General features: G+C 42.6%; 2 protein-coding genes across 5 annotated transcripts in view; one reads left to right on the forward strand and one right to left on the reverse strand.

Annotated features, from left to right (window-relative positions):
- Positions 1-25,645, forward strand: part of RASA3 (RAS p21 protein activator 3) — a 178,440-nt gene that overhangs the window by 21,216 nt on the left and 131,579 nt on the right. The window contains exon 2 of one of the 4 annotated variants that reach the window (XM_074859184.1): positions 21,173-21,291. Coding sequence is in view for 1 of the 4 variants with exons in the window: in XM_074859181.1 (XP_074715282.1) it covers positions 22,426-22,480 (55 nt within the window). In the remaining 3 variants the exon portion in view is untranslated. Of the gene's footprint in view, positions 1-20,874; positions 21,292-22,210; positions 22,481-22,836; positions 23,070-25,645 lie in introns of those variants that run through there. The other 3 variants (XM_074859182.1, XM_074859181.1, XM_074859185.1) reach the window with 3 other exon arrangements.
- On the reverse strand, positions 509-6,045 carry CFAP97D2 (CFAP97 domain containing 2). The gene is given in 5 exon segments (XM_074860776.1): positions 509-661; positions 663-705; positions 2,584-2,702; positions 5,155-5,235; positions 6,025-6,045. Coding segments are annotated over 5 exon segments (417 nt in total).

Consider the following 25,645-nt stretch of genomic DNA (forward strand, 5'->3'; position numbering starts at 1 on the left):
CTGGACATGGAAAGGCTAAAGACAGTCAATTTTCTTTCTTTGGGAAAGCTTGCTAATACCTCATATAGCTCTTTTGTTGTTGTTTTCTTTACCTCTATTACTAATGAAGATAAGAAGGTGGTTACTTTGCACAGAATGGCCAGTGTAGGTTTTGAAGCCCTCAGTGCACATGCCCATTTGGTCACCTTAAATGTTGCTGCAGTGTTTGGCTGTTCTCTCAGGGAACTGGTAAGCCATTGCTTCTTTTTTTAAAAATTATTTTTAGATTTATTTCTGAGAGCGCCTCCTCTCTGTGGTGGACAGTCTGATTGTAGAAACTACAGCAGTTACAAATCACCTAATAAAGTCTGAAGAGTGCTCTGGGATTCATTTGATAGAGTGGCAGTATAAATGAAAGGCTGTTAATTGTGCGGCTGGCTGCCACGTGCAGTTAATCCCCAATGCAAAAGCGCTCTATGGGCAGTTCCGATCTAGAAATAACTGGGAAGGAAAGAACAGAAGCTCAGGGCTACCTTTCGGCTCTGTGATTTAGACCGCCCACGAGGATATCTTGCAACGTTGGCCATGTATTTTTCAGTTTGTTGCCAATCCTCATGCCATCGCTGAACTTGATACTGAGACTGGGATTTTGTAATTCTATCCAGAATGGCGCGGTTCTCCTGGTTCACTCTCCGCAGCTCCTGCTTTCGTTTTTCTCCATTTAAACTGGAGAGGAAAACCATATAAGCAGAATCAAACTTCTTCATGCTTGTTTGTGTTCCCATGCCTGGGAACCCAGAATGTGAAATATCTGTCCACCGTGTGTCATGGAAAAACTTGCCTAAGGTTTTATACCTCTCCTACAGGGACATGCTGCTTGTTGATCTGCATTAACTGGCCCTTACAACCCAATCCTTTTGTCCTTCTTAAGAGAATAGTTTTTGTTCAGTATCTTTCGAATGCAGCCCTGCCTGTGTGGAGTTTTGGTACACTTTACAAGAGGAAAAATGCTAGTTTTATCTTGGATTAATGCCAACCCTCCAGTCTTGGAATTGCTGCAGTGCAGTACTGTAGGTGAGAGCATGGCTGGCGTCTGAGATGCTTAACAATCAATTTCAGTTACTTTGGTTTATATGTTTATTTTGTGTACAAACCTGATGAACCAAGTTGGGAAGCATGAAGATAATGGAGATAAGCCTACTGCCTCAAATGCCTTGGAAACTTTCTTTGATTTCTTAAACTGTAATTTTCCAGGCAGCTGAGCTGATCTTGTAGCAGCCTCCCACCAAAAAAGGGAAAGACTTGCTCTTTTCCTTTCCCTGCTCATCTCCCCACTGCTCCCAGCTGTGTGGTCTTCTCCACCCCTTGCACCAGCCCTGGAATTCATCACTTTGCAGAAAGTGGCAGGAAAACTATCCAGGTTTGTTTGGTTTTGTTGGGTTAGTTTTCTGCTGCTGTCTCAAGTTTAATTAGCTAATGGAAAGGTTTGATGAAAACCAGAGCTTGTACAAAGAGAACAACAAGAGTTTACCACTTGAATCAGGAAGAGAGAGAGGGAATGAAAAGGGGGAAGATGCTCTTTTCCTTCCATACTTTGTGGAATCACACCTTCAGCAGTGAAGTTAACTGATGCTTGTCGATGCCTGCACTGATCTGGGTATTATTCACTAGTGACGAGCCATATGTGCTATGACGAGGATTTGCATGATGTGGACATGACCAACTCTGTTTTCGAATAATTTCTGCCTTCCCAAGGAACTGTGCAAATGTCAGGATATTTGTGATGGTGTCATGTAATGAGTTCTACCTAGGTCACTTGCACCTGAGCTTCATTTTGATGTCTGGAGTCACTTTAGGGTCTGATGAGCAGTCAGTCTGTCATGAAGTAGTCTGTCTGTAAATGAATCACAGGAGGTAACAGCTGCCACCTGAGTTACACAAACCATTCTCTTCACTTCAAAGCCTGCCCCTGCCATTGACTGGTTTTCTGTGCCCTATTTGGGGTGTGAATTTCCTCCTGAATCAAAAATATGTAAGGTGGTTCTCTCTACTGATAAATCTTCAAGGCATATTTTGCTTAGTCTCCTTTGAGCAGTAAATTATATTTTGATTTCTGCCTGTTTCCTGCTCCACTTTTCTTTTAATTTTAGTTCTATTTTTTGCTCTGTTTTTATTTCATCTCTAAGCTTTGGATCTCCCTCTTTCCGGTGGTGTCTGTAGGAACAACTGGCAAAGTCAGCAGCAATGACTCACTTAGCCGGAACAACAGCTTTGCTGAGACGGAATAGGTTTACTTCATTTATTTCCCTTAAAGTAGGGCAATGTTCTCTTTCTTCCCCCCCCCCCCTTTGTTTTTTTTCATTCCCTCAGTTATTAAACTGAAAAACTAATTTAAAGTCATCTTCTCTTCAACAGAGGGTAGGAGGAAAATGACCCGGCATTGGATTTCATGTGACAGGGCAAGCAAATGGCTTTCTGAAGTGCTGATTATACCTTAGGCTGCCTTTTAAAATACATGTCCTCACAGAGCAGTTTATCCTTAGCTATGTTTGTCACTGGGAAGGTAACCTGATAACTACATAGAAATAGTGCTGCTGATGTTACCTTTTGGCCTTATAGTCATTTTTGTTGTCGATTTGTCCCTTTGTTCTCATGATGCTGGACACCTTCTCCAGCAGCAAATGGTTGTCTCTTTCGATGATGGAAAGTCTGTCTTCCTCCAACTTTGCATACAGAAAGGATAAAGAAATGTTTCTGTTTTTACAAGGCCATAGCAAGCAGCAGTGATGTACCATGGATACCTAACAGGGTGTTCAAAATTGCTGTCCCCTTCTCTACACAGGGTGTGACAGACACTGATCAGGTAAAGCTCTGTGCTAGTGTTGAGAGAACCCTTTGTTTCACCATTTTAATGGTGGTGCAATGAGAGAAAGCCCTTTGCAATGCTGTGAATTTGACCCTGAAATACTTTCCTGCAGCCACAGCAACAGCCTGTGATTAGCAAATGCATTTCATCAGTATAAGCAGAATTTCTATAAATATTTGTCAACGTATTTTCCAGGATCATCATTACCATTTGTGTCTCTAGCAGCCTTCATAGACTCTCATCAAAATCTAGGTTTGTTGTGATGGACACAGTACAAACACATGATGGGACTCACCCAGTCTGCTCTGAAGTCAATGGGAGTCTTTCTGTTTCTTCAGTGGGCTTTGGATCAAATGGTAATTTTTCCATTGACTTCAGTGAGACTTGGATTAGGTCCAGTTGCAGGCCATTTTTGTCCTGGAGGGGATGCAGGCTAGCGTAAGAAGAGAAGCAACAACTGGGTGTAACAAATGGAGAGAGATGTATGAGGCAGTATAAACTAGTTCTGTTCATCCTTAGCATGATTTTAAGACTCTTTGAATTTGAATTGAAGATATTCATAATCTCAATCTCTGGAGTTAACTGTGTCAAAAGTGGGATGAAAATTGAAACAGTCCAGTGGAGGAGAGAGAACCCCTTTAGATACCCTGGGCATTGTCTAATTTGTAAAAAATGTTACCATATTGTTTTTTGAAGAATACCAATCCATGCTAAAAGTGTGTTTGTGGGGACTGGGAAGGAATGGGGGAAAGATGAAGAGAAAAACTTATTTCAAGATTATCTGAGTCCCAAGAATGCCTTCTCCAGCTGGGCTGGTTGGAGGTAACCAGAGAGAGGCTGGATGGAGGAAAGCAGGGAAAGCACTCTTTTCATAGCTGGACTTTAACATCTCATTCTCAGAAGCCTCTCAGAACAGAATCACTGAAGCAATACTCTTGTTTTGAGCATATTAATTCACTCTTCTCCCTTCTCTCCCTTTTTTTTCCATATTTGATTCCAGGCATGCCAAAGATATTGCAAGTCCTGTATAAAACGAATAGGAAATCCTGCTCATCCTGCTCTTATAGTTCTGAGTGGCTAATGTTAGAGTAGCAGCTTTCTGTAGGGAATCTAGTGCATCTGCCTTATTTGCTGAGTCTATAACCAAAGCAGCTCAGATGCTGTTCACACTGTAGTATAAAGGTACCTAAAACTGGTGCATTCAGTAATCCCATCAGGCTCTGAATCACCTTGAGGAGAATGATTGTAAAGAAGAACTGGTTAATAGAAGATTGCAAAATTAGAGGTTTGTTTGTTTGTTTGTTTGTTCTCTTTCTGTAGCAGTTTGGAAAGGAGGAAGATGAGAAAGACTTAGGACCATAGTCTCACTTCTAGGAATCAGGACCTGTAGTTCAAAGGAACATGCCTAAGAGTAGCAGGTTCCTGTTAGTGTTTTCTTTTGTTAACCTCTGTGTGTGGGGGGGTTATGCAATGTTTCATTTTCAAAGGAACTTTAACACTGTTATTTTTACAGTAATAGGAAAAAATTAACAACATCAATTGAATCCATGTCCTAATATAGCATATGATTTTATGCATGGAGGATAAATGAATTGTTTTGCTAATGAAATGATTTTAAGGTGCCTGGAGATTATTAAGTCGCACAGTGAGATGATAAACAATTTTAAGGAAATTAATTATGAAGTCCTTACATGGGCTATGCTCCCATTGCCTGAGGGGCACTGTGTTGGAAATTAAGTCTTCGACAGGATTTAGCTGCACGTATTTTCTACTGTGCTCACATTTGGGTATTTTTAATTGTTGTTGTTTCCTTTTAGCGAGCAGAGTTAATGAGATAGCAATTTATTTTCCACTCTCATCTTTTAATAAAAATTTGCCTCTTGGGAGCAGTAAGATTCTGAAGGATAACTGCCAGTCAAGGCTACCCATTGTTATTTCTTGTGCTTTGAATATGCTAACATCCTATTATTCAGTTCATTGCTCTGTGTGTATCTTGATGATTGTGCTATTGTTATCTGCAATGTTTTTTTCATGGTTGTGCAGAAGTACCTTTTAGGAGGCTATTTGAACACTTTAGCGCTTGTTAATCTGAAGCTCTCTGATTTCATCAATAATCATAAAGATAAAATAAGTTATTTAATGCAGCTGGGAGCATGCTATCCACGGATCCTGATAGTCCTGTTGCAACAATTACTGCACTGAGGAAAAAAAAAGGCCCTGAAATTGTGACAATCTGGTAGTCTCTTTGTTTTCTTTGAGAGGAGACATGTTAGTGCTCAGCTCAGTGAAATAACCAATACCATACATACCTTCAGCTTCCCTAACTTCAGATGAAGGTGGCTGTATACTGGAGGAGCACTTGTGTCCACTAATGGTTTTGCTGCCTGGATCTGCCACAAAAATGCAAATATTCATCCATTTTTGTTGGAAATATCGTTGCATATCATTATGGGAAACCTTTTAATTCCCATGTTCTGTTTTGTTAGCCAGCTGTAACACTATTAAACATATGATTCATTATATCGGCAAAGCCAGACTTGCCCAGAAGAATAGTGGGAAATGCAAATCTTAAAGACAGTTGTTCTAAAGTCTGCTGGAGATGCAAAGTGCTCTTTATGTTAGAGAAATGTAAAAAATACATACAGTCTGGTGTTGATGTTATGATACAGGAAAAACTAAGAGAAGGCAGGCAGCTTTTATTAGGCATCCAGCAGAAATAAAAAGACTAGTGTAACAAAGCCCTAGGTGCTACTAAGCTGTGCCAGGTCTTCCAAAGGGATGCACACTTAGGATGCTGCCAGAATGAAGTAAGAACTTCTCCTGTTGAGAGTATTCCCAGGCCTCTTCTTATTACCACTTCAGAATGATCATCAAAAGCACGTTGTGGTTCTAATTATTCTAATAGAGCTGGTAGTTCAGTGGCACAGTAATATTTATCTCCATCCTGACCTAAATGCCTTGCAATATATGAGGAAGAAGAATAATCCGTGAGCTGTCTTGGACTGAATAAACTGCATGGAAGGAAAGCTGGTAATGGGGAGTTGAGTGAGACAGGATTTAGAGGGGAGACTACTCTCTCTCAGACTGGTATCCTGCAGGGAGTGAGACTGGATTGGTTAAAACAATACCATGATTTTTGTCATGAAATATATGTGATAAACATTCTCCCTCTGTCATACCTCATACCTGAACCATTCCATCTCTGGCAGACTCAGTGATATAGAAAGAAGAGAGAAATACTTTCTATTTTTAAAAAAAGAGGCTGCCAAGTAAGAGCAGCAGGCATAGCACCAATGCAGAACCTATGCAGCAGGGCACAACCAAAGCACTGAGTCCAGCAGAAGTCTTCCACATCTCTTTCTATAGCAGCTTTGTGATAAGCCGAGGACCAGGCTTGAATCCCTGATAGCAGACCAGTCATACATACTACCAGGACAGGTTCCTTGCTTTTGTAACATGGTGAATAATTTACAGCATTGACTGGGACAGTGCTTAGCAGCTTCTAGCTTTGTCTGAAATTCACTTGGACTGCTTGGCTTCTTGTGAAAACATTCAGCTGCTTTTTTGTAGGAGTCATCTCTGAGGAGGTGGGATCCCAGAAGGGGCTAACTGCTCTCAACTCCTGCTGATTTCAGGGGTAGATGAGAGCGCTCATTTTAATCCTTTCTAGATCCCATCATGTTTAAGTAGCTGATTTTTACTGGATAGCAGAACTAAACTTGGTAATTTCTGAGGGTTTTGGTGGTTTTGGCTTCTGCTATCTCCTGTGCTTCTTCAGGTGCTTTAAATTATCATGCTATTAAGTTATTTTAAAAATAACTTTAAGATGGCCTGCAATTTGTAAGAGGATTGTTATTGTATCAGTCAGTAGAAATCACTGGTGTGAAGAATTAAATGTGATATTTATGTAAACTCTGGTTTTAATTTATAACTGTGCAAACTGTTCCAAACAAAAGGTGGTTTTAGAAACAAGATTTCTTCTGTGGAATTAATATCAATATAATTTCATTTTCTGGAAAGAGTTACAATTCGTTTCTGTCTTGTCCTTCTATGCACAACTGTAAAAGATAAAACCTGGTATTTTTTAAGTCCATCCTAATCTCTTTTGTGGCACTTTCCAGAGCCATGGTGGTTTTGGAGTCATTTTATATATAATTCTATGCAGAATGGTGCAGAGAGTAACTCTGTTTTTTTTCCCATTTGTCTCTTCCATTAAGAAAATAACAAAATTATTTGGACTGGAAGCATTTGCTTTTGTGTACATAAAAACGTGCTGGCATGGAGAAAATTATCCTTAACCATTGCCATCTTTTTAGTGGTCTTCTCCAAAAAGTGTACCTTTTTTGGTTTTTTGGTATGTTACCTTTTTTTCTTCCTTGCTCCATATCTTTCTTCTTGCTCTGTTTTTTTGGTGGTTTGGTTTGGTTTGGTTTGGTTTGGTTTGGTTTGGTTTGGTTTGGTTTGGTTTGGTTTGTGAGCTCCTTCAATGCAAAGCCTGCACATCACCAAGCAGAGGCCCTAACATTTTTTCAGAGCAATGCCTGTCTCTCCTGGCAGAGCAAAAACCTGTGCTACAGGGGGCTGTGTCATTCAGGACACCCTGCCAAATTTCCCTGGCGCCTTCAGGTACCCCAGCCCACAGGTACCGCTGCTCTGGTAGCTGGCATTCACTGCAGCAAGCCTGAATTCATGCCAGCAGAAGGCACAGTGAAATTTCCGGGCAACTAGTGTGGGAATTTAGAAGCGCACCAGCATGACAACACAGGGACACTTGAAAAGGCCGCTCTTTAACCATTGGAGACCTTGTTAGTCACTATTTGAGCCGTGTGTGAACCCTGTAATAAGGAACAAAATTCTGTACCTTCTAAGGCATCCTTTGTCAAACATGATCATTACTCTTTCTCTTATCCTGCGCTCAGAAATTAACACTTGTGTTTAATCCAAAAGCAGTTGAGTCGTGGGAAATGTTTTGTTCTCTATAAATACATTTCTTCACTATATATCATGATGATATCTAACCTCTATTCTTGGCCTCTGAATGCCTTAGTGCATATATGAAGTGCTCTGTATGCTGAACAAAGGAGAGTTCTGTACGCACAGCGGATGCCAAGAGTATTTCAGCTACGCTAATATCAGTTCCCTGCTTTAAAAGAGCCACTGTTTAAATAGCCATGCTTATATACAATAGTAAGCCTCTCGAGGTTAATTCACACAGAAGGAAATTTATTTATTTATTTCAATATTGTCAATTTGGTTAGAAAAATATGTCAAATTCAATTCTCTACCTCATCTTTAACTTTTTTCCACCTGCAAGTCAAATTATGGGAACAATGGAAGGAAGGAAGGAAGGAAGGAAGATATTTTTATACAGTTAATGAAACAGATCCAGTCTGGAAATAATGAAGAACTATTCCTTCATATTAAAGCTAATTATACTGTGATACAATCTTCCTAAGGCAGCGATACAGTTGAATCATAGCTGATGGTATTCACTACTTAGAGATTTTCAAGAGGGAACAGTCCAGCATTATTACTGATTTGGAGCAGATGACTGTCCAAATCTTTTTCATTTCTAAATTTGGTGAACATCATTATGATAACTCTAAATGGACACAAAAGCTCTACCTATATTTGCTGGATATTCTTAAAACATGTCTCTTGTACCTTACTGCTGATCAGTAGCTTTCACAACAGTATTACAAATGAGTAGAGATGCTGTAGCCTTTTTGGGTAAGCTTATTATTTCATGAAGGCCTCTGCTCTTTATCAGACAGTTTTACCTACCCTTTTCTTGTGTTGTTCATATTTTGCTCTGTCCCATTTTAGCTGAAGATATTTGTTGCCACATTGTAAAATTGGCTGGTAGGCTCAATGCATCTTACACAAAATAAAACATCTCTGAATCTGGGCTTTTTTTTTAAAAAAAAAAAAAAAAGTATGAGTAATACCAGTCTGAGCCTTTCCTAAAGCAAAGCCCTGGAGACTTGTGGTATGTTTGTAGCTTGTCACGTGGTGGTTGTCATGGCATCGCTGCTCCAAAAAAGAATGAATAGCTGGTGGTAGCATTTCAAACAATACATTTAACGAATAGCAAACAAGAACTGAATATTATAGCAAAGAATTCCAAAGAGTATTTTATTAATCTATAAAATAGATTACCAATTATACTTCACTAACTAGACTTATGTCCCACTGGTGAAGGAAAGACAGTGGTGTAAGCTATTAATAATGCTTCACACACTACCATAAATATGCAAAGGACTGTATAATGGGCTATATTTGCTGAGCCTTGAATTGAATGGCATGCTTCAGTAATGCTCCGAGAAAACCCACAGTGGGAGGTGTCATATTTTGCACTGCAATAACTTGCTTAAAACATTTTTTCTCATCGATAAGTATGCACTTTGCAAAAGCCACAGCAAATGTGTTCACTATGAAATGGTTCTGGTTTTTAATAGCCTTTTCACCTTTCTTTATCTGCATGCTATCTGATCGCTAATGAATTACAGAAAGCTCAAACAGACTTCCAAAAGCCAGTTATTTACCAAGTTGACCACTGGTTCTCATGCAAGGCCACCTTGGCTGTCATTCTTTGTAGGCAATGTTTGGCAGACAGATGAATGGGCAAAGATGTTTTCTCAGGCCTACCCAAAATGGAAAAGGTTCTTCTGCTCATTCAAGCTCAGCTTGGCCTCCTCCAGAGCTGGGCTTGAGCTGACATGGTTCATCTGATGTTTCTGTCCTTGTGGTGTGGAGCACCCTGAAGCTTGGTCCATCAGGCTGCTGAAGGACTTTGCTTTTGGCTCATGCATTTTCTTGATAAGGCCCATAGTTCCTGAGGAGAAGATTTGAATTACAACTTGCGTCTGTCATGGATCTTTTAAAACAGGTAGGATAACACACATTATATAAAAGCACTGGGATGTAAGGAGGGAACCTATGGCTGACAATAACAAAATTGACTAACCAGAACGGGTCTGTACAGGTAACCAGGGGATATTCCATTTTAGCACAAGGCTGCTTGTGCAGTTTATTCTTACACAGAGTCTCACGTGTGCACAGAGGAAGAGCAATACATCTATTACACAGCTACCTAACACAGAATCAGGGCCAGTACTCTCCTGAATCTGTATCTTGACTAACTTTTGCATTTCAATAGTGAAATAAGGTTGGATATAGGGGGTTGTGATTTTTATTATAGTTGATGTGAAGTGGTGTTTAAACAGAAGCAGACATAAAATTAAAACCTTGATACATACTAATTTTGAGCTGTAAGGCAAATACTCTTATTTTCAGACAACTGATGGAAGGAATTGAAGAGTGGGTTTTTTCAGCTGCTGCGGTTCTTATTTTCCTGTTAATGTAACAGGGAGATGTGGAGAATGTCAGTAAAAATAATAAAGAGTACAGAGCTAAAACACATTTCTTCAAATATATAAATCTGACTGCACATAATACAATTATATTTTGTTCTTGAACAAATAGAAATGCTTAGGCCCTCATTTGCAGGGTCTTGGCCTCAGTCTTTTAAATGCTACATGTATAATGATCTATTACGGACAGATCCGAAGGGCACCATTATCATTATGTTTCATTGATTTTGATGAAGCCCTTAAAATATAAGGAAAACTTTTACACTGATGGAAACATGGCCCAATAAGAAATTGAAATAACTTCAAATAGTTTCCCAGCTGCTTCTGAATTAAAATTTGTGTCAGAAGGGAAGTGGCTTTTAACTTCCTCTGTGGTTGCCTATTCTCTCTCTACCCTCAGAAACCGTGGACCATATACGCATTCATTCTAAACAGGGTTTTGGGTGGGGTTTTGTTGTTGCTGTTTTTTGTTTTGTTTTGGGGTAAGGAAAGCAAAACTCAACAATTTCAAAACTGTCTGTCTTTGTGTTGAGCTACCTAAGGTCCAGCAGGTCCCTTCTGTCAGAAGATGGTGCTGGAAGACAGGAACAGCGGGTCCTACCTCTCTTTCTAATTTCACAGTCTAAACTTACAGCTTCAACAGGGGATTCTTTAGAGTAGCATTTCACTGCTTAGTCAAAGCAGTCTTGTGAAGTATCCTTAACAAACTAGGGGACTGGACCTAGTACCTCTGCAAGATAAAACAGATATTTATGAAAAGTTTATTCTGTATACAATTTTATGAAGTGACAGTCATGGGAATTTCCATGTTATGTGCAGAAAGACTTGCATATAGTTTCTTAATAGCAAAAGGTACTTGCTGAAGAACAGATGAGAAATGAGTATATAATGAATGTAAGAAGATACCTGCAAAAAATGCATTTTCCACTATATATCAAGACACACAAAGCACAGAACACTGTGTTTTCTGCAGCATAAAAGCAAGCTGGTCAAGACCAGTCTACTTTTTTAAGTGGCAATCTTGGAGTGTGCTGAGCTTCTTTTATGAGATCTCAGCACCCTACAGCTCTCATAGGTTTCTGGGTTTGCTTTTTAGTTTCTTTTTTACTTTAGTCTGATTTTTAAGCAAACCTGTTCATATAATATACAGGGCTATAAGCTCTGCAGGTGGTATTGCTGCTGGGAATTTGAATCTTGAGTTACTTCCCCCTTGAACTATGTTGCAAGGTTAGTGAGTTGCTGCCCTTTCCTCTCCCACTGCCTTTGCCAGAAGAACTCAGGCTGGCTTAGCTGGCAGCTATAGCAGCTGCTTATGCTTATGGCCCAGTTACAGAATAAGTTAAAGAAGATGCTTCATCTCCCACTGCACACCCAATATAGATCATGTTTTTGGAGGTACTCTTGCCTACTGTGACCAGAAGTGTCTTTCCTGCTGTTTGCTTTTGCTGTGAACTTTGTATAAATAGTAAGAAAATCTCAGAGGCTGAGTATATATTTTCTAAAGCTTTAAAGGTTTTCTGTATGTGTGAAGAGGAAAATAAGTCCTGATTTTTTTTGGTGACAGCTTTCCTGGTTATTTTAAAGTCATGATGATTCTTCACTTTATTCTGACCAACTTTGAGCAGATTCACAGACTGAACTGCAGGATTGGAGTCACTTGTGGGTGTGCTTGAGGATCAGGTCCAGTCTCCCTTCATTCATTGCCTTCCCCTGGATGGAGATGTTGAGAGAAGCCAATTTTTTTTTTTTGGTTAGTTCGGTGTGTTACATGATAGGATCCAATGCTGTGACTTTGACCCTGCAAGCACACACCCTTATCATATAACTCACAAGCAAACCACCCGTCCAAGTAGCTGAAGAGTCCATCTGTAGTCAGGGGGATAAAAAAAGCAACTGGAAAACCTGCGGGGGTGAGTGGGACCCGCTCTGTCTGTGCATGCAACATACCTAGCCGCTTCCATCTAAGGGCTGCCTGCAGTTACCCGGAGCATGTCTTCGTGCATACGTGTGCAGCAGAGCAAACCCTTCCCAGTGTGGCACGAGCTCTTGCTGTGCTGAGTGGTACAAAAGGAAGGGGACGTGAGGGCTATCGCTCCCACTGCAACACAAAAGCAGATTTACCAGATGCTTCCTTTAGTCTTGACCCTTTATGAAAGCTTTGAGCAGGAATGAATTTTTGGCTGGGAAAAAAAAAAGGTTGTTTCCCACTTATTGTCTGAGAAATTGAGAGAAGGGAAAGGGGGTGAGAAGAGAGGAAGAGGAAGGGAAAAACACTGCCATGATTATATGGAGTTTTATTTATATATACATATGTTTACATCTGCATACACGATTTTAAATCTTTTGGGCAATGTTTGGTAAGACCCAGGATTTCCTTATCTACAGCAAAAATGTGAAGTAGGCTAGTGCTGATAACTGATTTTCCTCAGCGGTTTTAACATGGGAGGAGGGCACAGAGGGAGAAGAGAGGAGAGGACTGCTGAATGATTGACTGGGCTTCTTCATCGAGGTCAGCTTGCTTGTGCAGTAGTCCTTAGCTTTCTGAGGAAGGCTGGTCTTATGCTGTGAGTGCTATGGAGTACGCACGCAGAGATGAGGCCACGGTCCTGTCCCCCACCTTTGCCTGAGGAGGGGAGCACTTTCTGGGTAACCCCAGAAGGTAGCTGGGCACAGGCTGTTGCTGCTGAAAAGCTGGTCCGTAGCCAGAGGCCAGCACGTCCTGGGACAGAATTGGGTGAATTGGCCCAGCAGGCCCATCCGCTCCAAGGCCAGAGTCTGCAGTCAGCCGTCTGCTCCCTGGACACAAATGTCACCACAGCAACAACAGCTGCTGCAAGGATGAGAAGATTTCTGCTGTGTGCAGGCTGGGGGTGTTGCTGATTCTTTGTCTGGCAGTTTTTTAATTTGTGGGTCTTTTCTTTGCATCGAACCCTTGTCAGGCTTTACAAGGGCAAACCTCAGCCTACTTGTCAGCACGAGGCATAGCTAAATTTGCGGCTGGAATGAGGGCAACTTGCCAGTGCAGGCAAGGCCCACGTTGTGGGAGGAGAGGTGGTAGCCTCCTAAGAGTGGCACAGAGGAGAAAATTTGGAGAGGCCTGAAGCATAGCAACCTCTTAAGAACAGAAAAGGCACTGTGAAGTGGCAAAAGCTTTTGGCTGAAAGCAAATGCCAACAGAAACATTGTTCTGTGCGTTTTTAAGAGGGTGCATGGTGGTGCACATGTGTTACAGGAACAAGCTGTGGTTGGTATTCCCTGTGTGAATGCTGTACCCTGCAGTAGGACCTACGTGCTTCTGCTCAGGGGTGCACACCTCTGGCAGGCCTGGCCCTTCTGCTCCGCAGAAGGCATGTGACAGCAGATGCCAAGGTTAATTCTTGCTAATGCGTTGCTCTGTGGTTTAGATTTGTTATATTGCTTTCAGGGCTTATATGACTTCTTACTGCTATAAACATCTGATCGCTTATAATGGCTACAAGAAGTCAGTGGAGAAGATGAGGAATTAGTTATAATTGTATTAGGTCCTTGGATGTGTATTCCCTTCTTCACTTTCTTTCTCTGCTGCATCTCACAGACCTGGATAACCTTCAAAAATCACTTGTGTCCCCATCTTCATTTTTTATTCTCCTTCTTTGACCTCAGAAATAATTGAAAGGTACCCAGAGAACGGCACTGTTTTCCTGAATGCAAGCACTATCTAAACATGAACCCCGGGCTGTTCTTCTAAACCAGTTGGGCACACAGAAGTTGGCTGCTTAAGGGCCTGGGTATGATGTTTGTGAAAAGAAAGGTCTGAAACCCCAATCTATTTGTACCTCTCTCTCTCCCCACTGGCTTGGGGAGACCTGCCAACTGCAAAATTACACCAATACAATTAATTAGTCCTGTCATCAGCCAGTCAGACACAGTAAGCCAACAGACTGACAAGAACTGCTAGTCTTACCTGTGTGTCCTGCTACTATTCAGCCTGTGTCACACAAGCAAGAGAGGAAAGTGAGTCTTGCAGTGCTGCCTTTGGATTTACCCTCTGGCTTACTTGGATTACTTACTCTGGTTTGCTGGCAAAGAGGCAGCAAGTTACAAGGTTCTGGCACTCTGAGGAATACCTCATCCAAACACTCTCGCTTTTTTTTTTTTTTTTTTTTTTTGAGTGAGAGCAGATGTCTTGGACAGGCAGGTTTTGTTCTCCCTGAGGGTTTTGTGGGCCACCATAAAGCCAGAATGGTCAATCTCATCAAATGAGGCTCAAAGACAATGCTGCATTGGGTAGAGAAAGGAATACTTTACAAGGATGGCGCAGGGGGACCTGCAGTTGTGCTGTTACCAGCCAAGTGGCAAGAGCGCTATGCCAGTTTGAGATGGGATTAGCTGGGTGCATTAGTTTCAGGTTATATATCTTGTCTTCTGGTCAGACACAGGCAGATAACATTATTCTCAATAGCAAAATAAATTTTAAACAATGTCGTGTTATGGCTTCTCTGCGAATGCATGTAAATACTCCCATGTGCAAATTAAACGCTCCCACTGGGTGCAAAAGGAATATGCTCCTGGGTACAAGGAGCATATTTTGCTCTTTGACATCTGTGCTTGTTCGATGAGTGACCAGACCTTCCATCTGTGGTACTTAGTTGAGAGATCACAGCTATTTCCAGCAGGTGGCAGATGATAATCATGCTAGTAACCAAATATGGGTACAAATGATGTGTTTTCCAGACTATTTATTCAGATATTGACTTAAATATACACATTATATAGTGGCTATAAATGTGTTTCCAACAGCAATAAAATAAGATTGCATAATTGGAGCCGATTAGTAGTTACCCATGATAATATGTAATTAAATACTTGGGAATCAAGTGTGGTATGATTTTTTTAATTCAGCTTTGATTTTTTTATCTCCCAGATCAGAGAAATTGCTTATATTCCAAAAACCTCCAAATAACCATCTGGCTAATTGTGTTTCATGGTATAAGATTATCTTTGCTCGTGTACTGTGATGGGAGAGAGTTCCTCCATGCAGTCATGCCTGGATAATTAGCTAATGCTTTAAAGAATTACATGCTAAAAAAATGGTGCTGAATTGCACCGTATTGCCTTTCCTAGGTAGCACCTCTCTGGCACAGTTGCTCTGCCTGAGTGGTACTACTTACTGGGGGGGGGGGATGTTCAGATTAGCAGTCCCTAATGAGGACTGGATTTGGCTCCTTTTGCTCTCATTAGTAGTTACTCACACACATGAGTAATCCCAGTGGGTTCAATGGGAGCTATTCACCGCGCAGAGAGAGGGTGACATTTGCAAGCTGACCCTCCAGCATTGGCTTCAATGGGATTTTTGAGCAAATGGAAGCCCACAGGATCTGACCCATAGTAAATGTGTGACTACATGGAAAAGTCTATTCAAGGTTTATAGCTGCATGTGGGATAGCTGTGTCACTCACAGTGCTGGTTGTGGATGACTTATGCAAAGCTTCTCAAAGTAATTGTAAACTTTATAGCATCTGTCGTATATATATCTTGCTTATGGCGCAAAACTGGGACATATCTGGGAGGCAGAGGTGTTTGTTTTATGGGTGTTTTTTGGTAGATATTGGTAGTATAATCCCAGTGGCTTCCCTCTGGGGGATTATACAGTCTCCTGGGGTGGATACGCGGGAGAAGATGGAGTACAAGCTCTCCTGAGAGTCCCCTTAGAAGAGATACTAGTGGTGCTGCTAAACCGAGGGAGTTTGAAGCTTTGCCTGGGAGTTGGAGAGTAAGGATGGAATCCTGTGTTGTGAAATTAATTCTCATAAAGAACACAGAAGACTGCAGATGAGCTGATGACATAAAAGAAAAGAAGATATGAAAGTGATGATTATGGCTGCCAATATGCAGTGACTTGTGAAATACGGGTGTTTATATGCCTGCTTGCATAACCACATATTTATTGTAAACAGCAGTACCCAGTATTTTAAAAAAAGTAGAAAGTCCCATTGCTGCTCAGTTTTTCTTTCTCAAGATCATTTGCTGTTTTCACTTAGTTACAGCAGTTCCACAGAAGGCTAATGTGGGAGAGATGAGAATGGATGCATACTTATTAAACTGCAGTAAAATTCACCACATTTCATTCTTGTACATAATCACTGTGGGGTTTTTTTGTAAGATCTTAATGCAGTTTTATTACATTATAATCTTTTATGGAAGGACAAAGGGATTTGTTCCTTAATAGGAAAGGAAATTTTATAGGCTCAAGTAAAGCAGATATGACCCAGAACACAATGCTTCTACTAGTTTAACCAGAAGGTATTTCATGTTGGTAAACTTCATCAGAATCCTGAACGTTCTGTGCTTGCTGCTGAAATGACTTAGATTTTAGCATAGTTACATTTTTTAGGAGGACACTAGACTGACAGATTTTTAGAAGTGATGAGCAAGAATTAAAGGAGCAAAGTGTTCTTTTTAAAAAACAAATAAAAATTAAAAAAACATACAACACGAAAATTAGTTGTATTATGTCAGCTATTGTAACAACCAGTTCTCACTGGCCCCTTTTTCCTGTAATTAAAGCCATTTTTCTTTTCCCCCTTCTGGCCTCTTCCTGGCCCAGTGTTCCAGCAAGAAAAAGCAAGTAGTAAGAACAACAGGTAGACATGCTTTTCTTCCTGTACTCAGGGGTCACAGTGGAGATCTTTGCTTTCTTTATGTGTAGTAACTGCAGTGCAATCCCCAGTTTTCCTGCTTCTGATGCACAGATCTATTTTTATCCAATGTGTGAGTGCATCATACATGTATGTACTGGTACACACGCACCCCCCCGCCCCTGTTCGTTTACAACCATCTCGGTAATGTCCACTCTTTCCCATGTTTCTCCTTCAATTAAACTTTGTCATTTCTGGGGTTTTTTTGTGAAATCTATGCTTTCTTGTCACTGTTTCTGACATTTTGCTAATTAAAACCTTCTCCTTGTCATCATTCTCTTCCTTTCATTTTTTAATTTAGTGTAATGGCCAAAGTGTTTCTCTGCCAGGCTAATCATACAAGCAATTTCATTGCTGTTTCTTCATTCCTCTGTAGCTATGTCAGATGCAAACTCTTAGCCTTTGGAGACACAGGTAATCACAGGCTCATTCTTAACTTCCTACTTACATAGGTTCATTGTATTTCTGCCATACTTTCATTATGCATGGAGACTAGGGACTAAGTTTGTTATTCATGGAGACTAAGGACTGCAGACTTTTCCTGACCAGTTGGTTGGTTCTAGGACTTCAGGAGCAAAAAAAAATGGCTACTTTTACTATCTTACTGTGAAAGTTATCACCGCGAGGGATAAATTTACCACTCATTGAAGGAGTAACATTTAGAGGCACAACCAAAGACATCTTTGCTTCCCCACTCACTTTGCCAGGGATATTTACTGCGTCACCCAAGTCACAGAAGTCATACCATGAGGCATTTCTGTATGGATACTAGCTGCCTTTAGGCCTGGTATAGATATTAGTAGCTGAAACTATCCATGCCTTCCTAAAATTCAATCACAGTATCTTGCTCAGTCATCAGATCATAATCTTTTTGTTACAGTGATATTTCCTTAGATTTGTCTTAAATGCGATATTCTTTCACATAAATAGAGGTAGCAGCTTTGTCATACCCAGGGGATACTAGGTTCATATTTTGTTGGTTTCTTGCATAATGCAAAAGGAGATTAGAAAGCTTCTTATATTCTGTTTCCTCCCGAGAGAAAGCTATCATGTAGATCAAGAGAGGAAATGATTTCCTTGCTTGGCACAAATGAGTCACAGAAAATGACCTTCTTTGTAGTCTAATTTAGACCCAAGAATCCTCTGAAGAGCTGATAATATAAACCCATATGGCTTGGATGGAGAAAAGTTGGAAAAGATATTGTCATTAACAGACTCATCCACATCTTAAAAAGCAGCATTTCACTTTGCCTAGATTTTTTGATCAGACTGCTAGCAGCTGCAAACCTCATGTTGCCTGCACATGTTATCTGTAATACACACACACACATGTGATATGCTGCTGCTGAGGTTTCATTTCAACAATGGAGATATTGAAAAAGCAATGCACATTCTTTGGCAGTTTCTTATAATGCATTTAACATCTTTAAAAATACATATTCATGTGAGTTTTGAAACATTGCTTTCATTTACATTGTTGGACTGTATGGCATGCAGATTTGGAGATGATATTTATTACAGAGGAAGCAAAAATCTTTTAGCCTTATGTCAAGAAAACAAGACACAACAGAAAATAAACTAGCACACTGATATAAGAAAGCACTGTCAAAGAGCTTCAGCAGAAAAGGGCTGATGGGAAACCAGAAGAGTAGCTGAATAGCACAGCGATCTGCAAGTAATAATTTGTAGATTCTTATGTGAGGAAGCTCAATTTATTCCATGATGAAGAGTGTAAGAAGGTGACAGCTTTTTTCCCTTTTTTTTTTTTCCTTGCTCTAAATTTTTTTTTTAAATACTAGGGGTTTTTTTGCTGGTTTGGTGTTTTGTTTTTAATGTTGATCTGTTCTGATTGTTGCTAATTGATTCTGTAGGCATCTTGGTAGTTTCTTTTATACTTAAGTGCAGAAGTTGGTGGTACTTGACTATGTTTTAAAGAAAAGGCTGGGTTTATGGTTGAGTTTTGCCGTAGCCTTCCTGGACATATCCATGCTCTTGGTAAAGCTAGGCCATCCTGAAAAACAGCCTGGAAGTGTAGCCATGGGTAAGCACACACTCCTGAAGCTGCCCAGCATGCCACTGTACCCCAGCCACCCCTCTGGATTGGGATGCTTTCTGCTCATGATCCTGGGCAAAGCATTTCAAAGTGTCATGGCTTACGGGCCTCTTGTTTTTCATAATATACAAATGGGAGTCATGACAGTATATTTTGATTTTTTTTTAACCAGCAAATGTGGTATACCACACACCCTCATGAGCACCAGTTACTCACACAGGGAGAGGTTGCAAGCAACACTGGAGGTTAGGAGGTGGGGGACAACCATCACATTAGATAACAGGGTGAATTTATGCTTGGTCAAACAAAATCAGATTTAAGAGTGGTGGGCTCTGACTGCAAATTGGGGTGCACAAAAGGCGGTGGGGAATTTATGTATAGCCTGGTTTTGTGAACATATAATAAGTGGGTTATAGGTAGATATCTTCTTTTGTTTCCTGGACACAAAGGAGATAGAAGTGCCATGACTGTCTGGAAACAACACAACTGCAAATTGGGAAAGATAGTCTGTTGGGTATCTGCTGAGAGTAACTCTTGCAGAAGCAAATGCTGGGAAGAGAATTGATAAATTGATTTTTTTTAATGATTATTTTGGGGTCGACTTTCTGCAGATGAGAAAAGCTTCAAACGGGGAAATGAGGTCAACTGAAGTCTTTAGGTACCAAAGGCAAACACAGAAAACACAGAGGAGTAAAACATTTTATCTGAGATGTCTGTAGTATTTAGTGCATGGAAGCAGATTTCTCCCTGACACTGTTGGGGAACATTTATCAGTTCTCAGTATCAGCGCATAAAAAAAGTTTCTTTGGTTACTGAATCACCACAAGTACAAAGATAACATGTTTTTAAAGAGATCTATAAGCTCAATTTGTGAGCTTGTTTGGGACCAACTTACACAGATCCTGACAATAAGATCCATTTTCCTTTGCTTATAGCTAAACTTTATCCACTTGCTTATAGCTGGAAGTCCTTGTTTCTGCTTGTGTACAGCATTGTGTGTAACAGTTGTTTGCCATTCTTCTTCAGTGAGATGACTCAGTGGGCTTATATTTATTGTGTGCAAATATGTTCAAGGTGTGTGCATGTGTGGCGAAGGAGCAAAAGCAACAGCTGTTGTATATTCCCTTTTATCTGTGAGCATGTACAGAGTGTTAAAACAGACCTGTACAACATGCATACTCTAAAACTGTTTGCCACATCCAGCATCTGAAAGGCAACAACAGGTTGGCCAGTCTGAGTCAATGTCCTTCTTAAAATGTGAGGTATCTGATCAGCATTCTTGTAGCTTCTGTTCAGGCTGCTGCTGGTGTTGTCTCTTGTCCAGCTGGAAGGTCAGACAAAAACAGGGGAATCAGAAGTATTGTGACAGGTAACATGGGGGCTATGGTGAAGAAAATGCTAGAGGTTATTAGGACAGGGAGCACTGAAGGTATCATGGGGGATGCAAAGGACCAGCAGGCAGAGGAGCTGAAGTATTGCAGTGAGCTGGGAGCATTATGGAGAAGAGACAACACTTGGTAGGTGGAATAGGGGTAATGTAATGAGGTTACAGAGGACACTGGGCATACTGCAGCAAGGAGGGAGGGAATTACAGCATGGATGTTGCTAAATGGAAGCCTGTGCTTTACAAAATCCCTTCAGTGTCTTGTGCTATAAAAGTATTTTTATCAAATTACATATGTCACTTGGCTATGCAGACAAGGAGGACACAGTAAGTCAGGCAGCTCCTTAAGATAACTCACTGCTTCCTTTTTTGGCCGTGAGCTTGCCACTTTCCTTCAGAGTTAGGCCCATACCTGTGTTGGAAAACCCAGATGCCCCAGGCTTTCCTACACACTGGCTTCCACTGCCATTGCAGCTCCTTCCCAAGTTTTCATTTGCTCTTATATATTTCAATAGCTCACTTTTTTTTTTTTTTAATGAAGGGAATTCATTACGTATTGTACCTGACATTGTTCAAGCAATGATGGACTACCCAACTGTATTCTTCTAGCTTGCCTGGACAACTTCTCTACAGACTTCATACTGCATGTGACTGACTTAGGATTTGCCTTCTGATTTCTTGCTGTCCTTTAACAGTTTCGTTCTTTCAGTACTAGCTTCTCAATGTATGTATAGATTGTCCTTAGTCTGTTTGACTTTCTGTCACTTCTGAAATTATAGCTAGCATTTGATGGTGTTTTTTTTCCCTTTTTTTTTTTTTTTTTCTTTCTTTTTGCTGCAGGCTTGAGAAAGGGCATTTTGTCGTGCTTCTCGGACATGCTGAACTGTGATGTGCTCAGGCTGTCCTGCGTAGGGATGTTCTGTGCCTCCTCAGGGTGGTTGTGACTGTCTGCACCAAAGGTAATTTGACTTTTTACTTTCCGAGATAATGTAATCCCATGACCTCTATTGAACTTTGCGGGCTGCTTTTGCCAGACCTTTAGGGAAGGAGTATTTCAACTACTGACTTTACAAGACCCAAAGTTTGGCACTGAATACTGACACGGGTCCTGTTTCTTGCTGTTTAATGTGTAATCATGCAAGTCTGAAATCTGAATTCCCTGCTCTTCCCGTGCGATCAGGTAGAGCGAGCTGTGCCGCTGATCAAATGGAGCCAGGAGACAGACCGGCCCGCTCCCAACGCCCAGACGGGTTTGCTTATTTAACGAGGGACTTCTTTTCCCCACTAATGAATGGGTTTCAACCTGGGGACGTCGCAAGTGCCCTTTCTTTATGGCTCTGTGGGAAAGAGGACTTGAACATCCCTCCCTCCCTCCCTTTCGCCATTGACACGCGGGCCCCGCCGCCGGGGCCAACGGCTGCTTCCCGACGGTTGGTCCGGGCCGGCACTGGAGACGGGCCATAGAGTTAGTCAGCTTTCCCCCGCCCCCCGCTGCCCCCTCGGGAGTCCCGGCGGGGCGGGCGGGGAGGGGGCTCTGCCGCGGCCGGCAGGAACGGAGCCTCCCCTCACGGCTGCCGCCTGCCCCCCGCGCCGCGGCCGGGCACGGCGGTGGGACGGGCCCGCGGGCGGGAGTTGCGGCCCGGCGGCGGCTGAGGGGGCGGGTGCGCGCCCCGTTCCAGCTGTTGCGAAGCGCCGCGGCACCCCCCAACCCCTACCCCGGCGCCCCGCTCCCCCTCCCACCCCTGACGGGCAGCGGCCCAATGAGCGCCGCGGCCGCTGCCCCGCTGGCCAATGAGGGGGCGGCAGCGGGGCGGAGGCGGGAGCTGCCGGCGTGAGGCGGGGGGAGAGGCGGGCGCTGCGCTGCGCTCCGCTCGGCTGCTGGCTCGCGGCAGCCCGGTTGCGGCGCGCTCCGAGCCGTCCGCTCGCCCTCCTTCCCGCCGCGGCGGAGCTGCTCGCCTGTCTCCTCCTCGGCCTCCTCCTCATCTTCAGCCTCCTCCTCCTCCTCCTTCCCGGCCCGGCCCGCGCGTCTCCGCGGCGGCGAGGCTCGAGCACTGCTGAGCGCCAGGCGCGGCGGCGGCACCACCACCACCACCATGGCGGTGGAGGAAGAGGGGCTGCGGGTCTTCCAGAGCGTCAGGATTAAAATCGGTGAGGGCGCGGGGTGGGGGCGGCTGACAGCGGGCAGGGAGCCCCCGCTGGAATGGGCAGCGCCGCTGCGGCGAGGCACCCGACGCCGGCCGCTCCTTTGCGCTCCCCCTGCGTCCCGCGTCCCGCTGGGGCAGCGGCTGGGGACGGCGGGGCGGGGCGGGCGGTGCCCACGGCCCGGCGGGGCTCCGCGGCGCCTCAGGCCGGCGGTGCGGGGCCGGGGGCGGGGAGTGGCGCCCTGAGGGGCGGCCGGGTGCCTCGGTGACAGGCGAGCGGCGCCGGCGGGAGTGCGGGCGGCGCAGGATATGAGGCGGATTTCGCGATTTTTAATTTTTTTTTCCACTTTTCGTTGCTAAGCTACGCGCTAAAAAGTTTGAAGGCGGTCATCGAGTGTCGGTACTGTGTGTCATTGGCAAAGCTGGTGCGAAACCGGCCAAAAAGCGGCTGTGGGAAGGAGCCGGTGCCTCTGCCCCTCGCCTCGGTGAGCGGGACGGGCTGAGCCTGCTGCTTCTTCACGGCGTCCTACGACTCGCGTTTGGAGATTCGCTCTTCTTCTTGCTGCTGATCGAGTTCCAAACCGCATTATTAGAAAGTAAGCGACAGATGTCAGCGTGCAGATTAAACTCTCCCTGGTAGGGTTGCGAGTGTGCCGGCTGGGAGGGAAATCCCTCGTTTCCGCAACAGAATCAAACCGGTGCGCAGGGGGAGCGGCTTGCCTGGCTTAGATGGGGCGGGGGGGCTGGCAGCGTGAGGGAAGTGGGAAAGTTTAGCGCCGGACTCGCAGTGGTGGTGGGTACTCGGGGAGTTGCTTCCGATTAACGCTCTTGAAAAATCTCCTTTTGCACATCCTTGCGTAAAAACGCAACCACCAATTGTCATGTTAGGTAAAACTGAAAAGTGAGTTTGCATAGGAAGTCTCATTATTGGACAGTGGCATTAGCATTTCAAAGACACCATTGCTAGGATCGTTTCCTTGTTAATTGTTAGCAGGTAATTCAGTGGCAGCAGGTTTTTTTAAAAAAAATTTTGTGGCATAAACTAAACATTATGTGTTGGTTCTGTGTTCTTTTATACATCCAGAAAATAGATTCAGTAAGATTATGAAGTATGGTCAGAGACTTGTTTTCTGGCTCTTTTTGAAGAAGAGAGTGAAAAAAAAAATCTCACATAGAGGATGATGACTCTTGGGTGAGTTTGTTTTTGAGAAGAAAACAGTGATGTCATACCTAAATGATTGATGTCACTAGAGTGTGGGAATTTCTTCAAGTGGTAGAAGAGATCGAAGATAATAACAGCACCAAAAGACTTGAGATTAATCTCATTAAACCACGGACTAAAGTTAATCCAACTGCTGACTTCAGTTGTCGGAGTCCTCATCAGAGCTAAGCGTTTGATTAATGTGCGGTATTGCAGTAAGGATTCTTGCTGTTTTTTAGCGTGGATAGTAAGCAGGAAAAACTGCATGCATCACTGGTACACTGGTGCTCTGCTTCTGCCTTCTAAAGCAGAAGGTCTTTACTTAATGAACCGCAAGAATAATGCCAGGCGCTCTTTGGAGTGCCGTTGTGCCCAGGTTTTCTACTGTAATACAGCAGAGGGCGATAATAAGTACGCACAAAAGCGAGCTCTTTCCTTCTGTTCACTCGAAAGTATCTGAAGGCATATTCGTCAGCTTTCGTGGCAGGAACACAAGTTTCTGGGATTTGTTTTTGAAAGTTAAATACTTTTTTGTAGCTATCTTTTGTGAAATTTGTCAGAAAAATGGAAGTGGCAGGATTGCTTTGATGGGTTGAGGGAGTATTTCTTAACAGGCCTTGTAAAGCAATCCTAATTTTGAAAAAATTGTGTATGGAGGCTTGTAGACTCCCTGCAAAAAGTCCTGTGAGTGGATTTGAAAGGAGATGGTGAACATTGGAGGGACACTACTTTTGTCAGTTATTCGCAAGAGCAGATTTGTCTTAGCAGTTCTCATTCACTAGTATCTTGTAGGTGTCTCTCACCTCTAGTGATAGGAGCCTTTGAATCTTTTGATGGCTTAAGGGATGAGTTATTTGAGGACAAAGGGATAAGTCATTTTCCATCTTGATTTGCTTTGATTTATCATGCTCTAGAAGTGGGCAGTTCTATTCCTTGAGAGCTTGCTTCATGGCCAAGCTCTGACTGATCTCTGACCTTCAGATACAATGTGCTTGATCTGGTAAGATGTTTCCTTCTCTGTAGCACACTTGCTGACAAATCATGAATGGGGACACTGATATACAAGTATGCCTCTGTGTAAATCTGATGAAATGTAGAACTGGTGCTTTGAAGAATCTGTGCATACACACTGAGATCAAGGTGGGGCACCCATGGTGGCCTTTTGTAATAGAGAGGCTAATGCAGTTCAGAGGCTTCAGGCCGTGCGGAACATCTGTAGCTAGAGATGTTTGAATGCTCTAATGTAATGTTTTGTATGGCTGGGTCTTGTCCTCTATTTCAAAGAAGCTGAAGGTAGATGAAGGTGTTTTCTACTGCTGGTGTAACTTGTTCTTTTGAGACTGATGGGTTGCATACAATCAGCCATATTTAGCCAGATGGAGACCTGGGATATAATTACCCTAAGTGCTTCCCCATTCTGCGTAGTGTTAGTAGTGTTGTTTCTAGTCATGTTTGGATTTGGTTTGAGCCATCTGTTTCCCCTATTGAAAATGTGAACCCTTGAGAATCTTAGGAACCTGTGTTTCCCTCATTCGGTTGCACTGCCAATAATGTGTCAATTCCAAAAAAAGTCTTGTTGAGATACTGGAGTTATGCAGCAACGATATGAACTCTGTCACTGTGGGTAGCAATGTTAAGAGGAATTGTTACTGTGCTGCCTCATGTCCAGTTTCTGGTTTCTTTTGTGGTTTGTTGAATTGAAAGAAGCAGTGCCTGGTTGCTTCTGCTCATGTCTGTTGCAATGAATTACTATACAGTAAAAAGGAAAAAAGTAGTATCTGTGCTAATGAATGCACTGTTCAAATGTCTATTTGAAATTGATTTATTTTGGCTTCCCATAACTGAAACTGTTGTCCTCTTGTCTTTTTTTCCTTAATTGAAAATTATTTTTACCGGAATCCCTTATACATAAACAAAACAATGTGTCATATAAGACTAAACAAACACTTCCTATAAGATTGCCACTTTGAG

Source organism: Strix uralensis, chromosome 2, assembly GCF_047716275.1.
Source record: "Strix uralensis isolate ZFMK-TIS-50842 chromosome 2, bStrUra1, whole genome shotgun sequence".
NCBI lineage: Eukaryota > Metazoa > Chordata > Aves > Strigiformes > Strigidae > Strix > Strix uralensis.